The 10,825-nt window shown below is 44.6% G+C and overlaps 2 protein-coding genes across 2 annotated transcripts in view; one reads left to right on the forward strand and one right to left on the reverse strand.

Annotated features, from left to right (window-relative positions):
- Positions 1-1,207: 1,207 nt before the first annotated feature.
- On the reverse strand, positions 1,208-2,288 carry LOC311312458 (SPRY domain-containing SOCS box protein 2; the record flags this gene model as incomplete). Its single annotated transcript, XM_084442420.1, has 2 exons — positions 1,208-1,338; positions 1,574-2,288. 2 exons carry the CDS (start codon positions 2,286-2,288, stop codon positions 1,208-1,210), a joined length of 846 nt encoding a protein of 281 aa, XP_084298546.1.
- A 4,128-nt stretch (positions 2,289-6,416) lies between these two features.
- Positions 6,417-10,825, forward strand: part of fam171a1 (family with sequence similarity 171 member A1) — a gene marked incomplete at its 5' end in the record, with an annotated part of 18,865 nt that continues 14,456 nt past the window's right edge. The window contains one exon of the mRNA XM_084441847.1: positions 6,417-6,525. Within this exon, the coding sequence (XP_084297973.1) occupies positions 6,417-6,525 (109 nt within the window). The remainder of the gene's footprint in view (positions 6,526-10,825) is intronic.

Raw genomic sequence — 10,825 nt, forward strand, 5'->3', positions numbered from 1 at the left:
GATGTGTTGTACATATTGAATTGTCATACAGATTTCTTATTAGCATACTGTTCACAACTGGTATTCTTTGTAAATAGATGGGACGAGACGGCAGAACTGTATTTTTTTTTTCTCACGTCAAAATGTTGCACCCCTACTCTCAGAGGGTAAAATCGCCTATATGAGTACATGTGTCTTCAGGTTATTAACTCCGTCCTTCCGTCCGTCCGCAGGATTAGCCTACGCAAAAACTACCAGACCGATTTTCAAGAAACTCGGTGGAGGGGTGTAGCATGGTCCCACTTAGAACCCATACAATTTCGAGCAGATCTGAATCACGGGGCGGGTCCACGTGATCTGAAACACGGCAGGCCATTCACCTCTATTAATTTTGGGCGCTATAAAAAAGATAAGATATGTGAGTGATTACTATCATTAAGCTACTAGACAGGCAGGGTTATCATACCAAAATATAAACTAGAGACATGTAGGAAGACAAAAATACCCAAATTGTTTGGTCACCTTGGATGGTACCAATTTGTGAAAATAGTATTGGCCCCTGGACTAATTAGGCTGTAGCTTTAGGGCTTTATCACTTAATTTATTCAAGGCCAAGGCCGATTAGCTAATTAATTCACAAATGCACTAATCATAAATTAATTCATTTCTTACTCACTAATGAATTAGTGAGATTTTCTTGTGTGACATTTAGGCTTATAGGCTTGGCTACACTCCATACACTCTATTAGTAACAATGTTGATTGTTGAAATACTGTATTTTCATTGGCCGGGCCTTGCGGCCCGGTTGCAATGAAGTCTGATTAGTCTATTGTGTGTGCCCTGGACTGGAGCTGGATTCTACAGTAGGTTAAGGTTCCCTGGCCCAGGTGTGAAGAGGAGGAATATAATAGTCAACATAATGACAAAGATTTTGTGTACAATTTATAGGCAATGACAAAATGTGGAAAGTAGAATCTTTAAAACAAGCATTACATAGGATAAGGATAAATAATTAGAATAACAAATTTAATCTTCATGTCATCACAGTCTGAATATAAATATCAGCCTGTTAAGTCACAAATAAAAATTTGTAAATGCATTATAAATACTGTACATTGCATGCCCTCCATGTCTTGTCTTTATGGAAGAATTCCTAAAGGTGTGTGTGTGTGTGTGTGTGTGTGTGTGTGTGTGTGTGTGTGTGTGTGTGTGTGTGTGTGAAAGGAGGTCACAGGCTGGGCAGGAGGTAATGCTGGACAGCAGGAGGAAGAGGCAGTCTGTCTGTCTGAGTTTCTCGCTGCTTGCCCATCGACCTGTGGATGGACAAACCACACAGGGCCATCAGTTCAGGAGCTTCACCTGAGAGAGAGAGAGAGAGAGAGAGAGAAAGAGAGATGAGAGAGAGATGAGAGAGAGAGAGAGAAAGAGGGAGAGAGAGAGAGAGATGAGAGTGAGTGAGTGAGTGAGTGAGTGAGTGAGTGAGTGAGTGAGTGAGTGAGTGAGTGTAAAGCGTGTGTTAGAACAAGACGTCCACAAACAAAGCTCTTCCCTTTCATAGTTGTAAGGTCGCCAGCTTAAGGTCATAGCTACTCACGAGTGGCTCCATTGAGGTAGCGTAGTCGTATGGTGGATCCGCCTCTCACACTGCTCACTGCCGGAAAGAGCTCCACCCCCCGAGGAAGGCAACTGAAAGCGACACCCAGGAAGCAGTCATCGACGATGTAGCCCAGAGTTCCTGCGTCTGCGTCCAAAACCAGCAGCACACATTCAGGGATGGAGTGAGTGGACCCAGGGCCCCCAAAACCGGTCTGTCTGTGTGGAAGGGGTCCCTCACTCTGCTTTTCCCTTGGGTACATCCCCAGAGCCTTCCCCTCATGCCAAAGCTGATTGGTAGTGAGTTCCCAGCCCCAGGACTGTGAGTCTCCGCCCACCAGGGCGCTGTACCCTGAGGCCTGCTGTGGGCAGCAGGATGTTGATATTCCAATCACGGCATGACTTCCTCTGTGGGCGGGACTCCATAACACCTCCCACAGGTGGAGCCCTCTGCTCTCCCCTCTCTCCCCCCTCACCCCATCACTGCTCTGCTGGACAGGTGCGCGAGTCACCTCCTCTCCGCAGGCCGACCGTTGGAAGTGGGGAGAGCAGGCCGCAAGGCTCCATCGAGACCTGCTATCTCCAGGCTCAACTGGGACAGAGTTGATGATGAGTGACAGGCGGGAAGAGGTTGGAACGGCCAGGGGAACGAAGGAGGAGGAGGTAGGTGTCTCAGGAGGAGTGGCATACCGCCAGCCAGACAGTGTGAGACCCATGAATGAAAAAGAAATTACACAATAAAATACATTTTTTTAAATGCACAAAGGCTTCAAATTACACAACAAACACGAGTGTGCAGGCAAACCCTGTTTTGTCCCTCCACTTGTTTTTTTCCAAGGCTGTGAAGAGAGCAGCAATCACATGAGACATTTTGTATGCAGACTGTCCAGTGACCAATTTATTCCAGATTCTCAGACTCGGACTATGCAAATATTGTCCAACAGTCTGAATTTTTGACTCACCAAAGCTTCTTGCCGAGACTCCTTCCGCGATGTTGAGCCTGGCCAGCATGGCATGGTTTTATAGGTTCCGCTTATCTCGCAATGCGTCGCGTCTGGCCTCTATCATTTTGCTGGAACCCTCCCCTCCTGTTTGTCCAGTGCGTTTCGCGACCTCCGCCGCGGGAACAGCACAGTCCATCATTTCAGAGTGACGCCACGCAGACTGGTGTCAAGGTCTCAAGATTTGGTGCCGTTGTGATGTGAAGTGTTGGAAAAGCCTGCGAGTGCGAACATACATAGGAAGGGAGAGATAAGGGACATCAACATAATCATTTGCTAGTTAGTTAGCGGGTAGCCTCGTGCGCATATTGATGTTGATGTCTCCGTCATGCGCCTTCCCTCGCTGTTGTTGTCTTGTCTTTATCGGGTCCTGTAGTGGATAAACACATACACGGCGAAACAGAGGAAGAGAATCAGACTGGGGCTTTTAATGGCTAAAAATACGAAAAGAAAATAGAACCAGAAACGACTCATACTGTATTTTGCAAAAAGGGACATGCGCACTAGAGAGTGCCGTAGTGAGAAATGACCCAGACTCAAAATTATAATATTAGGCTATATTTACATTAACTCTGGTGATAAAGCTTTAATATGGATATTTTATCTATTCATTTTTTTCTGATGTATATTTGAACCTTATCAAATCAAGTCAAGATGATTGGACTAATAATTGAAACTGCCTGCAATAGGCTTCCCTCAAGTAGCCTAAGTAAACAAACAAATCACCATCACGGTAGACTATTTCTTTTATCATTTTATATAAGGCAAGAAGGTCAATGATCTTCTCTGGTGCAGAACTTCCATAGAATAAACCAGAGTATTATTGAATGTGCCATCTTCAATTGGAGCACAAAACAATCCTGTGATAGAAAACAATCACAGAAAATGTCAGGTTGGTGACTGCTCCTGTGATGAGTCTGAGACCCAGGGACATGTTGCTGCATAAGACAATGCCTTGATGGTTGTAGGCTGACTTTTAAAATGTAATACTGTGCTGATTCTGATTCCCTCAATGCCTGTTATAAGGGTATATGCAGGATCCCGTGCAAGCAAGGCAAACTAAACAACCTTTAGAGGTCAGTAGAGGAGGCCATATGTGCTACATGTGCCAATTGTTGACATCAAAAACCGGCCATCTGAAAGAATCGTCCATTACCTCAGAGGACACCATTGTCTATTACCTCAGAGGACACCACGTCTGAGGTCACTTCCTGACCATTCCTGAGCCAGGTCACTCTGATTGGCTTAGGGTAGAAGTCGTAAACGCTGCTCATACTGTAAACACAGTGTGGTCAGTACTGGGGTGCGGTACTGATCTTACCCTGATATAGGGTCCAGTTTGAAAGGCAAGACAACAAGAACACCCATGTTCTTCAACAGAAACAACAAACAACTACAGTATGAATATGGTAGGCTACCTCATATATTATATTAGCCTACATAATTTTCCACAAATTAATATGATTTATGGTCTCAATATTGATCAAAAACAATAATGTATGCTGTGATTTTTCAAAACAGGTCATCCACGGTAGCCCATGTGAAGTAATAAAAAAATGTGCCCACCAGTTTTGTCTAGCAGTTGCTCATAGAGTACTCCAACCTCCCCTCTGCAGTAAACCTCACTGTCAGATTTCATTTGTGCCAGTCTGTCTTCCTCTTTGTTCCACTGCTTGGCAACAGGGATGGTTTTCTCAGTGTAGCCCATTTTTCTCAGCAGCGCTGTTGTGCCAGCCACTTGTTGAAATAGTACTGAAGCAGAAACTCCATGTCACACAGGCCCCTGTAGCTGTACCGGCACACCTCATCTCAAAGTTGTGTGAGCTCCACAGACAGTGCAGGTGCAGATGCCTCCCCCCTGTGAGGTGAAACTCTGGGTGTAGAACTGGTGAAACAGTCCATTATTATTAGAATAGAACCGGCTGAGAGATGTTGCCTCGGTCACCTCCATAAGATAAGATAAGACTTTATTGATCCCCCAGGGGGAAATTTGGCATTTCAGCAGTTGAAAATTACGGAAAGGTTGGAAAAGAGAGAAACATTAGATACAGAGTAACAAAAAAGAAAGAGACACTATGGGGGTGGGGTCCAGCTGACATTGATGGGGGGGGGGGGGGGGGGGGGTAGAAATACAAAGCAGATGAGGGTGTTCTCAACCCCAAATGCCACATCATCCCTGGGGCATATGGAGTTCTCAGGGGCATCTGAGTGGAAATAAAAACAACTACTGTAGTAACAGGAAACAGGGAGAATAACTTTCTGTGCTGTACAAGATGACCTGGATATCTGCCTCTCAGAGTTCTATCCCTTCAGTACGCTTGTGTAACATCTGGGTGATCAATCGTTGGTATTTTACACAAATACAGTAAACAGTATGGTTCCTCATACAGTACAGTATATCTCTGCCTTGACTCTTCCTTGACACAGTTATATTTCTGACTTTACCTTTTGCCTCTGGTGGATACGTCTCAACCTAATGGACCATTCCAGTAATCTATGCGCAGAGCTCTGCTGACTTTAGCCACGTCTGAATAGTATGAAGGGGAAGATTCAGTGAACTAGGTCATTACTCCACACCTTATGCCCTTTCTCAAAATCAGCATAAACAATTTCATCCCCGTCACTCTGCGCCTCAGATGCTCAGTCTCCCCAGACACAAAGCATCCACAGAAAAATGTCCTAGTGAGAAAAGAAACACAAATAAAATAATGGAGACACTTTCATCAGATTCATCAACAAAGACAATGATGAACTAACCACTAATCCTGTAATCAGATTTATTTAGAGTCCCCGCCACATAAGTTATGTTCTCACTTTGTGCATCAGCAAACACTGTTGCAATAAGTATAATGATGACAGAGTAGTTCATCTCTAAGCTCATCTCTGTATCTGACAGAGTGCTGGAACGGTTAGTTCCTTCAGAAGCAGAAGCTCTAAAAAGAGGGCATTCATTTTTCCCCCTCCTGCTCTGCTTTCATTGGGTCTCAACTCTCTCAACAACCCAATGAAAATGACTCAGTCTGTTCTGATAGTGGGATATAGAAAGGAAAGGCTCCTCGTAGTATGCCGTCTGAATTATCTGTAGCCAGATAGATGATGTCTGTTCTGTTGGCAGATGCTCTTGCCAACAAGTCACTGCTGATCTGTTAATATGCTTCTCCCTCTTGATGCTTCTGTCAGTAATACCTGGGTTTGAATTGGTGTACTACAGTATGTTTATCCTAGCTGCATAAAAAGTAAGCTGGAGTATGTATTGGGAACTTGGCTTGTTAGGTTCTACAAACATCTAGGCTACCAAAACATCTACAATTTCCACAGCATTGGTTTTGCTAATCTGTGGGGAAATACTAGTTTTGTCTGTAATTGCTGAAAGGAAATGTCCCTTAGTTAGTGGTTTATGGCTTTTCCTCCATCTAATTTTCCAAGGTGACAATTTTGTAAACTACATTTAGAGAAGAGAGAAAGAAAAAAAAATGCATTTGCGTGTGAACATCATTGTCACCGGCAGGTGGCGTTCGCACCTCGCAGATGTTGCCGCTGCTGCTGTAGTGAGCCTGGCCTGGCCGCCTGTTGGTAAGTAGTGCTCGGTACTGCTCTCCGTGGCCCTCCCGTTTTAGGTGATGAAAAAAAAATCTGAAGCAGAAAGAGGGCTGTGTGATGCAAACGCAAACGGGACAAAATCAAAATACAGCCCTAGCAAAAAAAATAAGGGAACGCTGACGCCCCAAAATATGGACAGGGACCTGATCTACGAAGTTTCTAACAATACATCGAGATAGCTTGCTAGTTTGCCAGCAAAGATTTACTTTTAAATCCTTTCTCCTCACGATATTATCTGCAACGATGCGGCTTGTGGATTTCAGCAGGACCGCTGCGATTGTTCTCTGCCTTTTGGGATGCTATGTCTGGAGAGCGGCAAGCAAAACGCTACAAGAAGATACTGGCATCAAAGGTACGGTTAATAAACTTAATAAATATCGAATAGCCTAATTACAGATGCAGCTCAAATAAAGCGAATAACTAACTGGCTCGTTTGTAATGTAGCATGACTTGTTAGCGTATAGTTAGTTAGCTAGCTAGCTAAGATTGGAAGCGAGCTAGCTAGCTAACGTTAGTTTCTGTAGGAGCAGCAGCCTAGCTAGTCTAGCTAGCTAGCATTAACGACGTAGCTAATGAATAACGTTAGCTGAACTTCAAGTTTGAAACATGGCAAATTTCCCAGTAATTATTTGTGGGTGTTCTGGTAAATGTTGTCACATTGGACAAGTAATATGTGCTGATCCCTCAATAAAAAGCTCCCGTTCTAGCTAATTTGATTTCGATTTCCTAGCTAAAGTTGCTAGAACGACTAGTCCAAGACAAGGCAAGAAAATGCGAGATGATGATTGATGGCATTGTTGAACTAATAATAGAGGGGAAAAGTGCTGGCTAGCAAGTTAATGAAAAGGGAACTCGTCATTAAAGTGTGGGTGGAGCACCTAAATGTAAACTGCGTGCTATTCACCTGTTGATAATAAACTAGATTGTATTCAATCGACTTTGACCACGTAAGCTATACAAGATAGTAGGTGGCTGCTTGGACTGGATCCAGCTGTGATTATAAGTTTGTATGTTGGTTTGGCAAACAAGCACGTAGAGGAGGAGAGCATCTCTCTATATGTTTCTATATCTCTATCCTTCACTTACACACTTACACACACACACACACACACACACACACACACACACACACACACACACACACACACACACACACCAACATCCCCCGGTATGCTATCACACCTGATGCCTAGTTCTAGCCTCTCTGATGAGTTCCATCATTTTTGTATTAGAAATCATTTAATGTTACTTATCCGTGTCCCTGGTGTTGCCGGTGAATGAAATGGCAGTGCTTCTTGCAGACACTGTACACACACACACACACACAGTTTGAATGGCCAGTGGTATTTCATTCAGGCACTCCAAAGCTTCTCTTTTGAGTGTTCAAGACGAGTCACACATCTGTTTTTTACATTTACACACACACACACACACACACACACACACACACACACACACACACACACACACACACACACACACGCCTAGAGTGTCTGAAATTTGAGCTGAATCAAAAAGCAAGATTAATAAATTTTTGTCATCATGCTTCTCAAGTACTTTACTCTGGATTTCTGTGAATTAATGAAATGACTTGCCAGTAACACTAAAGGCTATAAGGCCTGCTGGAAAACCAGATGTAAAAAGATATTCTGTCATCTGCAATGTGTGACGATAAGACATTAATTGTATTGTGCACCAAAAATAGTATATCTGTCTTTTTCTCTATCAACCTCTCTCTTTCTCTCCTTCTCCCTCTCTCCCTCTCTCTCTTTATCTCCCTTTCTGTCTTCCTCTCCCTCTCTCTTTCTCTCCCTCTCTCTCTTTCTCTCCCTCTCTTTTTCTCTCCCTCTCTCGCTGTGCTCTGAGTCTGACCTTCATGCCCTCCCTGGGGGTGTGGTATCAGTCTGTTCAATACTGAGGGTGTCTCCTGGCCTGCTACAACTGTATGGAGCCAGACATTATGCACACACACACACACACACACACACACACACACACACACACACACACACACACACACACACACACACACAATCAGCCTTGCATTACTACTGACCATACACCGAACAACAGTCAGGTGCCAGCAACATTAAATCATGTTTTGTCCTTCTAATTATAGATAGCCTCATATTGTGTGTGTGTGTGTTTATGGTTGAGTGTGCACATCACACTGCAATGCAGCACTATGTCATGAGTGCTTTATATACCCTACTAAAACAGCAGCCATCGGCTGTGCATAGAATGCACACTCTGCAAATACCCTTTACGTTATGGGCCACAGATTTCATGAAAACTATAGCACTAAGAAAACTACAAAAGAAAATAGGCCTATTTGCACGTTTTGGTTCAGCCATATGAAAGGTATGGAAAGCAGCAAGTTCTGCTGGCGTCAGCCTAAGTCCACTTCACGTTTCCTCTGGACAGCAGATCGGAGGGAGGAGTGGTGATATACATGAAATCTCCTGCAGATTTGATGGGATTAAGTTGCTCTCCGTACAGTAATCTCACTTCTAATCCAGACCAGCAAAAAAGATCTCAGGTTGTGTGTCCGAGTCCTAGTTTACAATAGTGTGTGTGTGTCAGAAACACAGTTCATTAGACTAGCTCTTTCAGTAGATGATGAGGTAGAAATGTCACATCATTTATTAACAGGCTCCTGCCAGATGCCGTGTCTCCAGCCACTGTAGGGCAGAACACCTGAATAGGAAACGAAGTGTTCAGTCCAACAGGAAGAATGGATCTCTCACACGTCAGCTGTTCTGAAGTCAACTGAACTCCAGACCCAGTAATGGGCTGGTCCATTGGATAAGCTCTTCATTGTTATGGTGCAGTAAATTATTGATTCCCCACCCCCTTAACCCCCCACTGTGTTAAAGCAATGTCAAATCAATACCACCCCCCCCCCCCCCCACACACACACACACACACTGCCTTGTGTGTCTATCTCTTGCTGTCACACAATACACACATTAAATCCTGCTGGTTGGACTGCTGTTGTCTGGGCTAATTGGTCAGAGATAACAGCTGGCCAGGGAAACTATCTTTGATGTCTTTGTCCTTCATATGGAACACACACACATACACACACACACACGCCTTGCAGAGTCAACAGAGTGAAGAACGAGTTGCTGAGTTATTGGTTTAACTAGTGTGTGTGTGTGACTGTGTGTGTGTGTGTGGAGGAGTCTACTTGGCCTGATTAAGAATGAGATCACTAGTGATTTATTCGATGAGAATAGGGAGGGGAGTGTTACTGAGTGAGTGAATATGTGTGTGTTTATGTGTGTGTGTGTGTGAGAGAGAGAGAGAGTGAGTGTGTGTGTGTGTGTGTTACAGAGAGAGAAAGAGAGGGGGTGGTCTCTTGGGGGAGTTCAGGGGAGCACAGCTGGTACCCCTAACGAGGGATCAGTGGGAGTGCCGGACTGGGACAGGAAGTGATGTAATGCTTCTAGAATGCCTCCCCCTCTCTCATCTCTGTAGTGCAGTGGAAGGTGTGTCCTGTAGGCCTAGTCACACGCCACCACACTCACTCCCATTCTGAAACTCCAACCACTAGAACGCTGTCGTGTGGCTAGAGACATCTTGAATTTGCAGCGAGCTCTCAATCGAATTCAGGGCTGATCATTGGTTGACCGTGCAGCTGATGTGGTGGGCGCGTGTGCAGAGTGGGCTTCCCCATAGACACTTCTGTTGGCCGTCCTCTTGAGCGTCAGACAAACAGTCATCTCCCGCGGATGTATTTAGTATTTTATAGTCACAATTTTTTAGCTAAAAATCACACCATGACGAATCGTTGTTTAAATATTTGGTATCTTATGCCGGTTCTCAATTCTCTCTGTGTGGGGAGTTGTGGCTTGGTCTAGCTAGCCATGTCTAAGTCCTGTCCCCTTGGTAGGGGCACGGTCTCGGGGGTGGGGGTGGGGAGGAAGTCAATTTGGTTGGAGTGAGGGAGGGTGGAGAGGGTTGTGCAAACCATTTCAGCCTTAATTCGGGGGGGGAAGGGGGGGGGGGGCAAACCCTTTCAGCCTTAATTGGAAGGTCGCCATGGGTCAGCTGACAGCCAATGATCACGAGTCAACGTGGTTGTGGTTACAAATGTCAGAGGGAGGGGTCATTGTTGGTTTTGTGTTAGTCTTATTCCATGTTGCTGCTGATGAGGTTCAGTCACGATGGCATTTAGGTTGAGACTACCTGTCAGTAGTCAGCAATGTCGCTGCTGTGTGGCTAGAGACCATGCTGTGTGTTAACCTGGTACCTCTGGTACAAACACACCTTTGTTTACAGCGTTTAGCAAGTCACCGTTGAGCCTAAGCCGTCGCTTTTGCCTCTTTGTGAAATTAAGCTGAACAGGCTTGGAGCAGTTTGCATGTGTTACCGTTTGTTTGCCTGCATAGATTTTCGTATTATATTGTGAATGTCTAGACACAAGCTTTGCAATTGATATGTGTATCACTTACAATAGGACTGGAGTGCATATGAATGATTAACATTCTCTTATGTATATCTTATGTCTCTGTGTAACATGACTGTCTGATCTGCTGTTGTCTGTAGAGGGGATGTCCCACCGAGTTACAGAGAGTTCATAATGTGACGCTCTAGGAATGTCCATGTGTGTTCCTTCCTTTGTTCGCCCTACAGCAGTCTGTTGACCA

The sequence above is a fragment of the Borostomias antarcticus genome, assembly GCF_949987555.1.
Source record: "Borostomias antarcticus genome assembly, chromosome: 8".
Taxonomy (NCBI): Eukaryota; Metazoa; Chordata; class Actinopteri; order Stomiiformes; family Stomiidae; genus Borostomias; species Borostomias antarcticus.